The following is a 15,646-nucleotide window of genomic DNA, read 5'->3' on the forward strand; positions in this document are numbered from 1 at the left end:
CAGTATTCAATATGCTATCTTATCTGAGTCTTTTGTGCATCGAAAAATATAAACGTACATCAAAAAAGCTCAGAAGCGACAGTCACCCACGTTCCAGTACAGATCGGAACTCCTCCATCACGTACTGTAAACGGCAATCCGCAGAAATGTCATCCGCACGTTTGACATTCGGTTTTCATTGATTGTGTTGTGTTGAAAAAAACTGTGTGTGCAATAGCGATAGTAATAAAGTTATTATTAAATTTCACTAATTGTACTACGTCGGCGCTTTGGAGAAAACGATTTCTCGATAATCGTGAACCTTCCAGACCAACCAGTAGGCCTGCTATCTATCGACGATGAGTCCGCTAATGTACAAGGCGTCCTCGCTTTGCCATTTCCGTCCAGGGTTCAATTTGGTAGTTCGCTTGTTTTCAGTATCTATTTATCACAACACACGGTGAGATGGTGCAATTGTTTGGGAAGCCAAAAGCTTGGATAGTAAGCTGGATCCCTTGTAGCCTGCGTACGGTTGTCCCTGCACGCAACAAGCATCGGGTTCAGCAAATCCGCAATTCATTTTATGTGCAGTTTGTGTAAGTTATATAATTATTTACGTTGCAGATTGGCGGAGGTAGGCAGACTAGAGCTACCAAAGGCGCAAGGCAAATACGAAACGGGTCAGCTATTCCTACACCGAGTATTTGGGTATCGCGGTGTGATACTGTTCCCATGGCTTGCCCGAGTGTATGACCGTGATCTGCCGAATCAGTCCAAAGGAAACCAGCTGGAAACTGTTGCTTCGGAGTCGACCGAAGGCGGTGCAGCTGGCAATGCGAGCAAAGAAGTTCAGAAGAAAACGCACACGTTCTATCAAGTGTTGATCGATCAGCGGGATTGTCCGTACATACGAGCGCAAACGGAAGCGGTAACATTCTTGGGGAATCAAGAATCAAGCCGGAGTTTATACGCAATTCCTGGTCTGGATTACGTGGCGCACGAAGACATACTACCATACAGCTCTGGGGAACAGCATCCTTTGCATCACGAATTGTTCGACAAGTTCTTAGCCAATCAGCCAGACAAAGATCCACCGTTTGTAGCGCAGGAAACACTACGAGCCTGGCAGAAGAAGAATCATCCGTGGTTGGAACTGTCCGACGTGCATAAGGAAACGACAGAAGGTATTCGCGTAACAGTCATACCGTTCTACATGGGCTGCAGAGAAACTCCGGCGGCTTCCGTTTACTGGGTAAAGGATGAACAAAATTTAACGTGCGCAACGATCTGTTTTGCTTCAATTTGATCGTTTGTTTACTTCTAGTGGCGCTACTGTATTCGATTAGAAAACCTAGGCGAGCTAAGCGTACAGCTAAGGGAAAGACACTGGAGAATATTTTCACTTTCCGGTACACTCGAAACAGTTCGCGGACGAGGTGTAGTCGGTCAGGAACCCATCCTAAGTCCGCGTCTTCCCGCTTTCCAGTACAGCTCGCACGTTAGCTTGCAGGCACCCAGCGGTCATATGTGGGGTACGTTTCGTATGGAGCGCGAGGATGGTCACATGTTCGATTGCCGTATTCCACCGTTCTCGCTCGAAAGTAAACCAGATGATAACAGCGGCAATGGCAGTATCGACGACACGAGTTCAACCCTTGGTGTATCCTCGAAACAACCGTCTTCCGGGACAGGTCCGAGCGGGGGCAATGAAACTGTATCCTCATCCACTACGGCAACAACAACGACATCCACGAAACCAAACACTAAAAATAACAAAAACGATGGAGATGACAATGTTTGATCATTGGCAGAAAATAATGGTTTGATTTTTGGCAATATCAAACAGTTTTGGAGCCATAAACGGAAGACGCACGCTCAGTCAGAACTCATGTAAATAATCCTAAATCGTTAAATTTATTAAACTTGAAGAAGAATATAAACGTATCTTAGGACAACACGCACAAAACAGCTTTTCAGTCGTCCTGGTAGTATCGACTGTCATCCTCCACCTCGTCTGGTTCTGGGGGATCAAAGTCACGCACTTTAACGTCCGCATCCTCACCGTACTGTATTACATTATCAATCATTAATAACAAATCGGCCACATTTTCTTCGTCATTGATGTTAAGTGGCGTAAATCGAACCAGACTAAAATCCTCAATCAGCATACCGATCGTTTCGGACAACTTGCGATATTTACGACCCCATGCCGATTCGTTTGTAACCTCGCCGAGCAGTGCATGTGCATCAGGGTCGAGGTATTTGTCCATCTGTCCACGGTGTCCTTTACTAAGTAGATCCATTTTACTCAGTACGTTCACGTGTGGAAGCTCCATGTTAGCCATCACGCTTAGAGCGGCCATCGTGCCGGACAAAAACTTTGCACCGTCAATCATGAACTGCGAGTCTACGAGAAACACCGAACAAAGGCGAAAGTTCCACGATTCGAGCAATCGTGCCAACGTATGGCCCGCTTTAAGATGCGTGTACAATTCGATCTGGCCAGGTAAATCAAACAGTATATAATCGTCGTCCGGTTCCTCGATGCCGGTATCATCATCCTCATCTTCGGAACCGACACCACACAGCTGATCTCGGAGCCAATCGGAATGCTCGATGAGGTACTCGATGCAGAAGATCAAACCCCCGTTCGGACCATACCGGAGCTCTTCGTCCTCCATAGCATCATCCAACTGGATCAGGTCTCGTATGTCCAGGAAAGGCTGGTAGTCGAAATGTTCCGCGGCTGGGTCCAAGTTCACTACCTTTATCATCCGCTTATCGTCAAAGCCGTGCCGTTGCATAGTCGCGCAATATGTAGACTGCAATGGAGTTGAGCTTCAATCAAATTGAGGAAAACTAAACCAAATGAGATGCAAAGAGCATATCACAAACCTTGCCACTACCAGCAGGCCCCATTACGAGCTGTCCGTACCGCATTGCGTCCCTTTTATTTCACCAATAGATTGTTTGAACGCACCAAAAACAAGTAAACAAACGGCATGTGGAGTCGCAACAAATTTCCCGGCAGAAAATGTCCCTACTCACCTTGGGCAAGCTACAATTCCTTCTAAACCCTGGGCAGGCGTCAACTGTCATTAGAATTTTTATACCAATACGAACGTAGCCGAACACGGTCGAAATTTGATAATTCGGCCCGAAGTTTGACAGCACGGAGGAAGAAGGCTGTGGTTGTGGTTGTGCGTGAGTCGGTCCCAGTTGGCAGCCATTTTGTCAGTTCATTTAGAGAGTTCGTTCGTGGTAGTCGTCATTCTCGTGCGCGATCTAGAAAAACCGTCAAGGAAGATTTTACTGAACTTCTTCAAACCCCTACGAGGTACTCTAGTATTGCAGCAATGTCGGAACGCGAAAATAATATCTATAAGGCGAAGCTGGCCGAACAGGCCGAGCGGTACGACGGTAAGTTCGATAAAAGCTACTTTTCTTCTCGAGAGACCACTTTTGCACACGCTATCTCTCTGAGGCCCTCCAATTTGCCGCATACCTGGGAGGAGTCCTGGGTTTTCGAGATCTTTTGACACTGTATTGTAAGCTTGAATCATCGGGCAACAGATAACTAGGAATTAACATGTGAAGAAAATCGTACTTTCTCAGCCTGCTGAGATAGCGGAAATAGTACATTTTTGTCTTTTCAAGAAACAACCGTTGTTAAGCGAAGACAAAGTGGCGATGAGTCGTCTCGTGACTGTGTGCATGTGTGTGAGATGCCAAATCTGCCGCCGCCGCTAGCCTCTCTCTGGACACGCCGCATGCAATTTTCGTGTTTCGCGTATGCGATAAAACAGCCACAAATTAGGAAGTGGTCTTAATTTTCGATACAAAGTATTATAAAAAGTTGGCCAAATGTGCAAAAGCGAGGAAAATTTGGTGTGGGTCACATTCATGTGAGAGAAAAAAACGAAGGCTCCTTTGCGGAGTTTTCACTTTAGTTGTGTGAGTGTGGTTACGGTACGCGCGCGCTGATGAGCTCATGAAACGTGCGTGCGCGCGTGTGTGTGTGTATGTGTGGGCATGAGGTAGAAAGCTAGGTGTAGAGTGTGGAAGTATATGAGCAGGAAGAAGAGGAGACAACGTCAGGAAGAAGGTTAAGTCTGTTGGAGAAGATAAAAAAGGATGGTAGACACGGGGTCCGCAGTGAAGGTGAGTGAGAGAGGCTACACCCGTCGGAAGAGAGTATGCGCGGGAATGTTTTAGCGACGGGCAGCAGTTAGCAACGTGCTTTTTGGGATCGTTGGTGTGAAAGAGAAGAAGGGTACGTGAGCGCTGAGATCGCGTACGGAGAAGTAGCTTGAGATCCGGAGTTGGAATTGTACATGCATGCAATACTCGGAGCAAGCGGGTCAGGGTGTATACGACGCCGCTAGCAATGTAGGAGCGGCGAGGTTGAGGAAGAAAAAATCGACAACGAAAAAGGTGTAGAGTTGGACCCGTGGAAGGATGGAAAGGAGAAAAATCGATGAAGGGCAGCTGCTTCTATTGGGAGCCACCAAAGCACACATAAAAGGGGAAGGTGTGTGAATATGACACGGGGGGGAGAGAGCGCAAGCACTCTTATAATTTTTCATTCGAATTTCGATGCGTCATATTCAGGAGTGAACTTTTTTATGTGTACGGCTTCCGAGCACAGAAAAAACGTTGCAATTTTGGGCAGTTTTCACAATCATAGTAGGCAGGCTTCTCTGCTGTTTTCAATCAAATGAAATTGATATAACGATCGGAGAGTAGTAGTTTGCCAAAAATGCGTTTATCTGCCATCCGGTATCCGTTTTCCGGTAAGGATGGACTGAAAAACCGAGGAATGGATTTGTGCACACCAACACATTCGCACGAGGTGTAAACGTTCTTGCACACAATGGAATGAAATCATTTATTGATGTGTTAGTTCATCGTCGGTTGACTACTGAGAATGGCGAATGTGTGCAAAGCGTGTTTGTGTGTACGATCGTAGAATCGCGTCGAATAACCACCACTACCAACCCAATTCGCGCAATTGGAATGAGGCTCGACGACTGGCGTGGTCGTCGTCGTCGTTGCTCTACTACCTTTTTTCTCTTTTTTCAGTTCATTCGGAATTTGATGGTTTCCTTGACATCATCCTACACGCGTTATATGAACTTCCCGTTCAAACTTCACGCAATTGTTAATAGTAGTCAATTTTTTACATCACTCCAAAGAGCACAAATTGTACAAGTTGGAGGTAGAAAATCGACTCCTACACTCACATGCGAACACTTGCCAAGTTGGCCTTGTGATAGGTGTGTGCGCCCGTACTTCCCTGACGAAATGGTAGGCGCGTGTCAGGTGCGCGCGAGTAGTATTTTTAACGTTCTCTGAAATGTATACTTAAGATTTTCCTTAGCTTTGCTACAGTTTTAGTGGCAAGGTTTTTTGTTTAAATAATATACAATTACACTCGTAATTATTATGTGGGAGGAGAAGGGAGAGGAGTAATAAAATAGGTAATAATGATGACAAAAGAGCTACATCATATTACATCTTCTGAACTATTTGAAAAATATTCCCGGACTACGGTCACACAAAACTCTACAGCAACAAAACTCATGGATGAAATAAGAGTAAAATTCACACAGGCTGTGACGTGAAGAAGATGCCAGTTGATGGTTAGCCATTTGGTTCACTGCGCAGGTCCGTTTCCAGATCATCCGTACACCAGATCAAAAATGTACATTGTCTTTTCCACTTTCTCCGTAGCTTTTGAAGGAAAAATGGAAAAGTTGACCTAAAGCTATCGGTGAATATCTTGCACAATTCTATTTTTGGTACCATGCGGCAGTTTGATGAAATTGTTATCAACTTTTCCAGCTGCTGATGGTTATCGAGCTAAATTAAACGTGAAAAACGACATGTTCTTTTTAAAGAAAACATCTTGGTCTTGATCTGTAAGATTTGAATTATCCAAAGCTTGTTAGATGGTACATGGTACAACACACGGTCGGGGTCCACCTGAGATTTATCACCAGTATTAGACGATTGCGTTCCAGTTCCGTTCCAGCTTCAAAGATCGATCTGGACTGTGTTTTACTATATTTTGGAGTTCATATTAAAGAACTGGTATGTAAATGTCATGCATCAATTACGGCAGTATCGTTTAACCCTGAAAGGGAAAATAATTAAAAGGAAGCGACAGGTTCGATGGTTGTGTAGTGTTTGCACGTATTGAAGAACCTATATATCGAAATATAATGATTCTATTGTTCAGAATTACGATTTTAAATACAATTAATGGGTTAAGGCTATGAATGATTGTTGATAGATTCCCATGATTTTGAAAATTTTGGCGTTCAGGTTTAACGTGTCGCGAATTGAATCTCTTTTGTATACATTTTCCTTGTCAGCCACACCCCTTGCAGGATTCTGTTATTCAAGCAAAAACAAGTCTTATGAATTACGGAATGGTTGCCATGATATGGACATCCAAAACACATTTCATATGTATAAAAATTTATATGTAAGCCAGACCACTATGCTGCTCGTTACAAATACCGGCTAAAGAAGGATTTGCGATTTTTCCCGGAAAGTTAAGCAACAAATTTACAACTCGTCGGGTGTACTCTTGTCTCGGGTCTCTCTATTATTAAACGTGCGATTTAATAGCATTGGAGTCGCGAGCGCAGGGTTAATTTTTCAACGAGATGTCTAGTTTAGGATTGTCTTAACAAGTTGGACAAAGGATTTTCCACCTTCCAGAAACCGGCTACGTGAAAGCTGGTAATGTTTTCTCGTTTCATCTGCCACAAATACCAGATTGAAATAAAAAGGTTTAATAATGTGTGGATAAAATTGTAGCATATAAGGGGTCACATGGTAATAGATGGACAGGCGCCCTGATAACACGAGGCCTTCCGTGGGGTCTGCTTGTAAGTAGGTAACCATGATGAATTAGTCTCGGGTGCGCAAAAATCAATATTGAGAATACAAAAATACACTGTGAAGAACTGCAGAGATTTGCTGTTGCTAAAGCATACATTTTTTGAGCTTGTCGTGTTTCGCAATAAGAAGGAAAGAGTTGAATCGGCTTATTGGACGATTGATTTGACCACGTAGAATGTGTTCTACTTAGAAGACACACCACGAGGGAGGAGGGAGGTTGTCGTCTGCATTGTTGGATGTGTGCTATTTGTTCGTTCGTTCTGCGTGACTAGTTCATCAGCCTTTTTTTGTCGGATTCCATTTGGAACCCTTTGAAAAATCATGTTAGTACATAATGTTTGGTGTGCTTCTGGTCTGGTCGTCGTTTGTGTTTGTGTGAATGTATGTAACCAATGGCTTCACGCGAAACAGAAGTATACTTTAAAAATGTTGTAGAAAAGGCATTTGAACACAAATGACAGGCGGGTTTAGGTGTGTTACACGTAAAATAAAAACCCTCACAACATGGAGGTTGAAAAGCACACGAGCCCCAGCTTATTGAAGTAGGAAGGTTTGATTACATTCTCAACAGAATAGGTTCAAATTGATGTTAATTTGATGTACACAAGGCCACTGCCGCTGCTGTGCTCTGATTGTGGAAGGTTGATGCTTTTTTCATGCACATTTCATTTAATTTCACCGTTGTGCAGTTGTATGTTTTCTGAGCCTAATAATTTGAGTAAGCTGAGGGGTTTTCGATATGATTTTTTTCTTCGTGTTACACAAACTTTTTTTTTATTACTGGAAGACGTATTACGCAAATTTAGGAATTGGAAAAAGTTTTAATCGGCAAATTTCCGCGATTATTAATTGAGAATACTATTGGTTTTCGAGTGGTGTGCTATAGTCGTGTATGATAGGGTGTGGTTCACTGTGTTGTATGTTGTTATGTAAAACATAATCATGCCTTGAGTCTTACGAATTTCAATCAGAAAATAAATAAATTAATTATCAGCAATGATATGACTGTTCGTGGGCAGCACGACGCGGGAGAACGCATATTGATTAGAATTTATCTCTTATCCCGAGTGAGTGAATTGATTTGATTTTTTGCCGATTCTATCAAAAGACTAGATAACCTGAACTCTTCGTGGATAGCAATGTAAAACTGTGTGGGTGGGGTTACGTTGTACGCGAAGATTGCTTTCCCCATGTCCGTTCCTTGTGTGCCTTGGAAAAAATATATCTTCATTCGAAATATTTGTCCAAGCTCCTTTTTTTTTACTTCATTAGTTACTTGTAATGGAAAATTGACCGGAATTCGTGAAACTGAAATTTTTTGCACCACTTGTTGTAATCTATTAAAAAAAATGTTTTAATTATGAAAATTTATTTTACTGTAGAAGATGTATCGCCTGTCATACTTGCAGGGATTTTTTTCTTCTACTCTACTCCACCGTTGCGTAATTGCCAGCTTTGTATTGTGTTTAGAGGTTTGGCGGTAGTAGTGGTGATATATTATCACTTACATTCATTGGTTTCTTTGTGATACGCTGTGACATCTTTCAAATTGGCAGTCAATAGAAGAATGAGAATTTTAGATATTTTTCGTATCATTTTGTTTAATACGCATGTGTTGACATTTCGGAGTTGATTTATATCGCTTAAAATTGATAACTCTTTCAAAAGTTTGATGTTTTATGAGATTTTGTGTTTCCTATGGCTAGCGTAGATATATTTATCTTATTGAATATTCGGCAGTTTCCGGTTGTATTTCCATAGCACTATTAAAACTAAAACAAGCGAGCGATACACTCCTTGGTGAGGGTTAATTTATCTTTTATAAAATTTGTAGTATAAGTGACACTTTTATCTAAAGATCTTAAATCCAAAAAATCGTGAAATTAACCTTACAAATTTGTCGTAAAGTTAAAAGAATGTGCGGTTACTGTTTCTGGGCTGACAAAATCCAGCAGGCGGTGAGCAGCGAGAGAAAAGTTCCGCGGTTTCGCTCCATTGGCCCAAAGACTGTTCGCGGTGTTCAGCAACGCCGGTGTGCGTATACATCGCGTTTGTTCGCGGGCGCGCGTGAATGTGTGTGTGTTTTTTCTCGTTAGCGGCTTTTCTGGCGGCTAAAAATGTGTGGAAAAAACGTGTATATGTGAAAGGTTCCCTACCTATTGCGTAGCTGGCGCGGAAAGAAAATGTGGTTTCCGGATGCATTGAAAGTTTGTAGAAATTGGAACACTAGTCACTAAAATACACTGAAGTACATCCACATTTCCAATGTCCTTTACCTTACCTATCATGCTAAGCAGAATGTACCACACTGAGCCATTGTTTTAACAAGCAAACGTGTCTTTTAGCAAATGTGTGCGCACGGGTATGTGTGTGTATGTACGGCACTATGCTCTCATGTTCTGCAACAATGAGCTTAGAGCGAATGTGAATGAGAAAGGTAACTGTTCGTTCGGCACGTTCGCTGCGAAACGCCTGGCGGCTGTTTTGGACAACGGCAATCTCAAGCCCTGGCGGCTGCGTAACGACGAAACGGCATAGATCTTCTTCCTATGTTTGTTGGTGAACCGGCACCAAGTACTCTTGTTGCTTGCTGCCATCGCGAAAAATCATCCATCTCTTAGTTCCGTGCAAAGCAACCAGGTGGTTAACTATAACGCGAAAATTGAACAAACACTATAGCACTATAGCAGTGCAATAGGCGCTGCCTTTAAAACAGGAATTTGCTAGCTAGTGCAAATTTGTCTTGCCTTCACATTAGTGATGTGCGGGTCGACCCGAACCTACCGGGTCGGAGCGCTCCATAAGCGACCCGAACCCGTTCGGGTCGACCCGTAGGTACAAATAGGTGCAACGATTCCGGTAGGTGCAAGCAAGCATAAGCGATTTCGACCCGAACTCGCTGCACCCACGGGTCGGAGTCGCTTATGGGCGCTTGCACCTACCGGAATCGTTGCACCTACTGAACCTACTTGGATCCGATTCCGACCCGAACTCGCTGCACCCACGGGTCGGAGTCGCTTATGGGCGCTTGCACCTACCGGAATCGTTGCACCTACTGAACCTACTTGGATCCGATTCCGACCCGTACCCGTTGCACCCACGGGTCGGAATCGATTCCGATGGGTTCGCACCCGACTCCGGGTCGGGTCGCAAAATGAATCGTATGACCCACCACTACTTCACATTCTATGCTATGCAACACATGATAAATCGGAGAAAAAAGGTGTAGTTATGCGCCTGCGTTTAGGATAATGATGAGCGTATTCTATTAACATATCGCTAATGATGAATTTCGGTGTAATATGTCACATATGAATTGAGAGCCAAACCATGATGGGCCAGTAAGACAGTAGCACTACTTACCAACAATTAATCAAAAGTTTTGCATTACAATTTTTAATGGAAAAAAAAACTTCAAAATGGGTGGAATTATGCTTGTTCAACGACAATTAAAACGATAAATGAATTAATTCAATCAATTCTAAACCCATGTGTCCATTAGGTAAACTAAAGGCTGGTATAAATGGTTCCGGTGGTTCCTTAAATGGTTATGCTTTCCTATTGTTTAATATTGCTGTTGCCAACTGACTTGCTCTCAACATACCGTTGGTGTGTGGAATGTGTAAATGTTAAAATGGAAGAAATAGAAAGAAAAAGAATAAAGCACAATAAAGTAACATATAGACTGTAATATAATGCAAATGAATTACGAACAACATTAAATTTCAACGATTCCCTCAGGCATTTGGTTTGTGCAAAATATGTCCAAAAATTTATACGATAAGTTATGCCGCATTTTATAATGATTATTTTGTTTGATTTCTGTTTGTAGAAATGGTCGAAGCCATGAAGAAGGTTGCTTCTATGGACGTGGAGCTAACGGTTGAGGAAAGAAATCTGCTATCGGTGGCTTACAAAAACGTCATCGGTGCACGCCGTGCTTCCTGGCGGATAATCTCTTCGATAGAGCAGAAGGAAGAGAATAAGGTGTGAACTCCATGAACTGTACTGGATGCAAAAAAGCCTCCGCAGATAAGGACAATTGTTCACTAAATGATTTTTATTTCTTTACTTTTTATCCTTATTTATCACAGGCAGTCGAGGAGAAGCTCGAAATGATAAAGAACTACCGCTCACAGGTTGAGAAGGAACTGCGCGATATCTGCTCAGACATCCTTGAGGTGCTCGATAAGCATTTGATCCCGTGTGCAACGACCGGTGAAAGCAAGGTATTTTATTACAAGATGAAGGGCGATTATCATCGCTATCTGGCAGAGTTTGCGACCGGTGGCGATCGCAAAGATGCTGCCGAAAACTCGCTCGTTGCGTACAAGGCTGCCAGTGATATCGCGATGACTGACCTTCCACCAACGCACCCAATCCGATTGGGATTGGCTTTGAACTTCTCAGTGAGTAACTCTGCAAGTTTTGGTTAAGAGCGAATAGAAAATAGGTAGAATATGGAAACCAACGCTTTTTTGTTGTATTATTTCCTGTTTAGGTATTTTACTACGAAATCCTGAACTCTCCGGATCGTGCCTGCCGTCTAGCGAAAGCTGCGTTCGACGATGCTATTGCCGAACTGGATACTCTGAGCGAAGAAAGCTACAAAGATTCAACGCTAATCATGCAGTTGCTTCGAGACAACCTCACCTTATGGACATCCGACATGCAGGCTGACGGTAAGAAGAAATAACATTAAAGCGAATTGTGTTTCTGTCAACTCAATCGCTTGTTAGCAGTTTTATGTGTCGCTTATTTTCTTAATCAAACAGATTTTAGATAGAAGCTAATACTAATTCCAATTTCATGTGTTTTGTTTTCTTTTTTCTTCTCGTTGCCACACAGGAGAAGGTGAACAGAAGGAACAAATCCAGGATGTCGAAGACCAAGACGTGTCGTAATTTGCGCGCGTCTCGTTTTATGTGTGAGTTTATTTTATTAATTAAAAAAAGCAAGATAAGAGATAAGCATTAAGAAATAAGAAAATAAACATAAGAAATATACACAAAACACAGACATAGAGAGCAAAAGGGATGGAATAAAAGAAAAAAATCTTCTTGCAAATGATCGTTCCACTCCCCCAGCAGCAGTTCAAGTGTGAATTATCCAGTCCCGGTAGCATTATTAACCAACATTTCCAGAGAAGACAGAGAGCGACTAGAACGTAAAACACAGGACTAAATATGAAAGGAATAATTAAAGGCAGTACTTTCGATTGCACCTTACGTAGAGGAAGACCATCAAAATGGAAAGAGCGAGAGAGTAAGAGCAAAAAATGGGAATTCATTGAAAAATAAGGAGTGAAATAAAACATCATTTATTCATAAAATAATACACACATACACACGCGTGAAAAGCGAATTATCTCTTAAACAACAATGCAAAATCGTAAAAAAGCATAATAACAACAGAAGCGCAAAGAAAAATCTAATCTTGTAGGATATCACACACCAACCATACAACACTGTGTTGGAGAGAAAGAGAGAAAGTTTCCTATTGTAGAGAGAGACAGGCAGCGCGCAACAATGTAAGAAAAACTCACAGCAAAACCGAACAAGATCAGTAACTTCAAAACAAAACCTCTAAAATGATATGTGCAGTTTATGTAGATTTCGAGGCTCCCGGAAAGAACATACTCTTACTTAAACACACACTCTCTTGTACTTCTCCGCATTTTTGTCTTGTCCCAGGTTTCTCCCCCCAAGTTTCATTGCATAAATCACTTGCGTCTCTCGGAACGTTTCCTTGCGCGTTTTTGTACCAGCTTTGTGAAGGCATTATCATACCCGGCCTCCCTCGTAGTACACTACTTCATACTTTAAGTAAAATTAGCTACATTCTCATAGTTATAGATAAAGGAAGAAAATGTTTCGTGTTTCATCCTAGCAAAACGAACAACTTCACATCCACTGATCCACCCGTCATCTGCAATCACAACATCATCACAACCCGCCTATTCGATATCTCTTCTATGCGAGCTCAGCCTGATGTTGTCATTGCGCCTACATCACGATCGACCTGGTCAATCATTCCACTCTCAGTTTTCCTTATGATATGCGGCGTACATATACGGCGTATGCCGTATAATTCAATGATATCCATCACTCTTACCTCGCTTCTGTGCCACAGTGTAACAGTAGACTAGAGTTAGTGCAAGAGCGTCTGTAGGAGATTCTCAGCTTTGAAATATTTTCGCTTTATTGCTACGTGTCGGAAATCACATGTGTTGTGTGTGACATGTTTTTCGAATTGTGGATCCTGATGCGATCCAAACGCTTTCTAGCAGCCACACAAATGTATGAAAGTGCACTCTGTTCTGCCTGCAAAATATATTGCAACTAATTAATTAAGATGGTTACGTAGGGTTGTGGAGTCATTGCAGGCGACGGGCAACATGGAGTTGTAAAGCGATTATATCGCCACTACTACTTCGTTTCTAATTTTCAGTGCTGTGTGGGAGTAGGGAATTAAAAGTATAACTTGACGCATTTTTCCATTCCCACACGAAACATCCTTCATCTATTTTAACTTTGCTTTACCAGACGCTTTTGTTACTCAAGCACTTACCGAAGAGGAAGCAACAAACTATTGCCCGTGTGTGTATTGTTCCGACTCTAGGAAGAACAGTTCTAGAGGTGTGTGGCAAAGCTATAGTGTAGCGCACTCTATCCTCCAGCCCGTGACGACCTCCACCAGGGCTTGTGTTAATTGTCCCAGCTTTTGATGATACTAATAACATAATGCGGTATACCTAATGCAAAAGCACATAAACACACACATACACACTATCACGCAGCGGGAGGAAGAGTAAAGCGTGTTCAATAAACATGAAAATTAAAGTAAAGCATCCAGAGCAGTGAACAAAAGAAGAAGAAAAATGGCAAAGAAATTGAGAAACACAAAAATCATCAATCAAACCCATTGAATGTGTATTGTTTTTGTCAATATATATTAAAATAAAGAAATAACTATGGAAAACCGTAAGCGATGTAGAATCAACAGCGCGCCAAGTCACATCAGCAAAACAAATGCAATAAAAGAAATGGGAAAATGGAATGGAAGGAAATTGATTACATTTGACGCGGACTTTAAATGGATGGTGATGGGGGTGTCCGATAGTAGGGTTTTGTTCGTTTTTTTTGTTATAAGTAATATAAACTATAGCCCCCATAGCAATGTGTGGCTAGATTATGCGTTGAGAGTTGGAAGTATGACTGTTGCATGTGCTGGCTTTGTTGTGGTGGAGCATCAAAAATGCGAATTTGGCAAGTTTCGGAAAGTTTTTGTTTATTAACAGTGCGCGTATTATGAGCTTGAGGTAGATTTAGCTTATCTTTCATCATTATTTTTATGTTTCGGTCGTGATATTACGTTACTAGTAACATTCCAATAACACAAGGTACACGTTACTACATATATTTAATATAACTTATAAAATTAGACTCGCGCGCGCACACCGACCGATCGCACCAAGCGGATTTGCGCCATTCCCTTTTTCGGTGTAGGGCCCATTGACCTGCCGAGCTGATCCTTCACCTATACATCGACACGTTGACAGCTTGACTGTCAACGGCGAGCAACTGGTCTAATCAGCTCGGCCAGGTTGGATCACAACATCTCCCCCTCTTTAATAGAGCCGATACGCGTCGAGCCTACGCGGAAGTCTTCTAAGCCTAGAAGACCGGCGTGGCGAATGAACCGCTGGTTGACTGGTAACCGCGGACGTAGGCTTTTGACGGATTGATGAATCTAAGCGGATTGATGGATCCAGGCGAATTGATGGCTTCTGGCGGTGAGGTTGCGATGTACCCGGTGAATGCGGTAAGGGCACTTCATCAATTGAAGCCCTTCGTTGGTTTGCCGGTGCATTCGCTTTTCGCGGACTCTCGTCTAGAAGGTCCGACGGCAATTGATCACTGGGATGGCTGTCGAGATACGAGCCATCACATACACGCCTGCGAAGCTGGTTCACGTGGCGTCGATGTGTCTGCCGGTTATGCGTCGTGATTTCGTACATCACGTCGCCGATTCGTTTGGAGACCTTACCGGCGACCCATTTCCAGGTATTTCGGTGGAACATTTTGGCGAATACAGGATCTCCTAACCGAAATTGTCTTCCGTTATACGGTTCTTTGGCTTGCGGATGGGCAGGTTCGGTTTGTAACGATGACGGTGGGCGTAGCAACTCCAAAGACGTTCTAATGTTTCGACCGAACATGATGTCAGCCGGCGTACGCCCATCAAGGCCAGGATGCGGTGTCGAGCGATAGGATAAGAGGAAGGTTTCCTGAGCTTCCTCGAGAGGAACGCTATCCGTTCGAATTTTACGTAGGGCGCGCTTGAAGGTATCCACGAATCGTTCGGCCTGTCCGTTAGACTGCGGATGAAACGGTGCCGTGGTAACATGTTCGATGCCATTGTGGATACAAAAATCGCTGAATGCTTCACTGGTGAATTGAGCCCCGTTATCGCTGATTAGCTTCCGTGGCATACCGAAACGTGCAAAAATATTTCGCAGAATTGAAATGGTAGCCATGGCGGTTGTGGTTGACGTCTTAACGATTTCGGGCCACTTGGATAGTGCGTCAACGACGATAAGAAAGTAGTGACCCTCTATTGGCCCGGCGTAGTCTATATGTACACGCTCCCATGGCTTCGACGGTTTCGGCCAAGACTGTGGCTCGGCGATGGGAGGTGATTTAGCAGCTGCCATACAGGGTGTACAGCTGGCTACGCGGTCGGCTATATCCCC

General features: G+C 43.0%; 3 protein-coding genes across 5 annotated transcripts; 2 read left to right on the forward strand and 1 right to left on the reverse strand.

Moving 5' to 3' along the window:
* Positions 1 to 202: 202 nt before the first annotated feature.
* LOC128309974 (polymerase delta-interacting protein 2) lies at positions 203 to 1,939 on the forward strand. Its single transcript, XM_053046494.1, has 3 exons — positions 203 to 439; positions 604 to 1,231; positions 1,304 to 1,939. The coding sequence occupies exons 1-3, from the start codon at positions 339 to 341 to the stop codon at positions 1,778 to 1,780; spliced, it is 1,206 nt and encodes a 401-aa protein (XP_052902454.1). The 5' UTR covers positions 203 to 338; the 3' UTR covers positions 1,781 to 1,939.
* Positions 1,866 to 3,005, reverse strand: LOC128309977 (GPN-loop GTPase 3). The gene is made up of 2 exons (XM_053046496.1): positions 2,875 to 3,005; positions 1,866 to 2,801 (listed from the first exon to the last, which is right to left on the reverse strand). Exons 1-2 carry the CDS (start codon positions 2,917 to 2,919, stop codon positions 1,953 to 1,955), a joined length of 894 nt encoding a protein of 297 aa, XP_052902456.1. The 5' UTR covers positions 2,920 to 3,005; the 3' UTR covers positions 1,866 to 1,952.
* Positions 3,006 to 3,210: 205 nt separating this feature from the next.
* On the forward strand, positions 3,211 to 13,741 carry LOC128299624 (14-3-3 protein epsilon). Of its 3 annotated transcripts, none has more exons than XM_053035637.1 (5): positions 3,211 to 3,399; positions 10,724 to 10,878; positions 10,986 to 11,300; positions 11,393 to 11,583; positions 11,738 to 13,741. In XM_053035637.1, the coding sequence occupies exons 1-5, from the start codon at positions 3,336 to 3,338 to the stop codon at positions 11,793 to 11,795; spliced, it is 783 nt and encodes a 260-aa protein (XP_052891597.1). In that variant the 5' UTR covers positions 3,211 to 3,335; the 3' UTR covers positions 11,796 to 13,741. The 3 variants fall into 3 exon arrangements, with proteins under 3 accessions (XP_052891597.1, XP_052891598.1, XP_052891596.1); XM_053035638.1 differs by having other exon boundaries at positions 11,393 to 11,578; positions 11,736 to 13,741; XM_053035636.1 differs by having other exon boundaries at positions 3,212 to 3,399; positions 11,393 to 11,573; positions 11,740 to 13,741.
* Positions 13,742 to 15,646: the final 1,905 nt, after the last annotated feature.

Source organism: Anopheles moucheti, chromosome 2, assembly GCF_943734755.1.
Source record: "Anopheles moucheti chromosome 2, idAnoMoucSN_F20_07, whole genome shotgun sequence".
Classification (NCBI taxonomy): domain Eukaryota; kingdom Metazoa; phylum Arthropoda; class Insecta; order Diptera; family Culicidae; genus Anopheles; species Anopheles moucheti.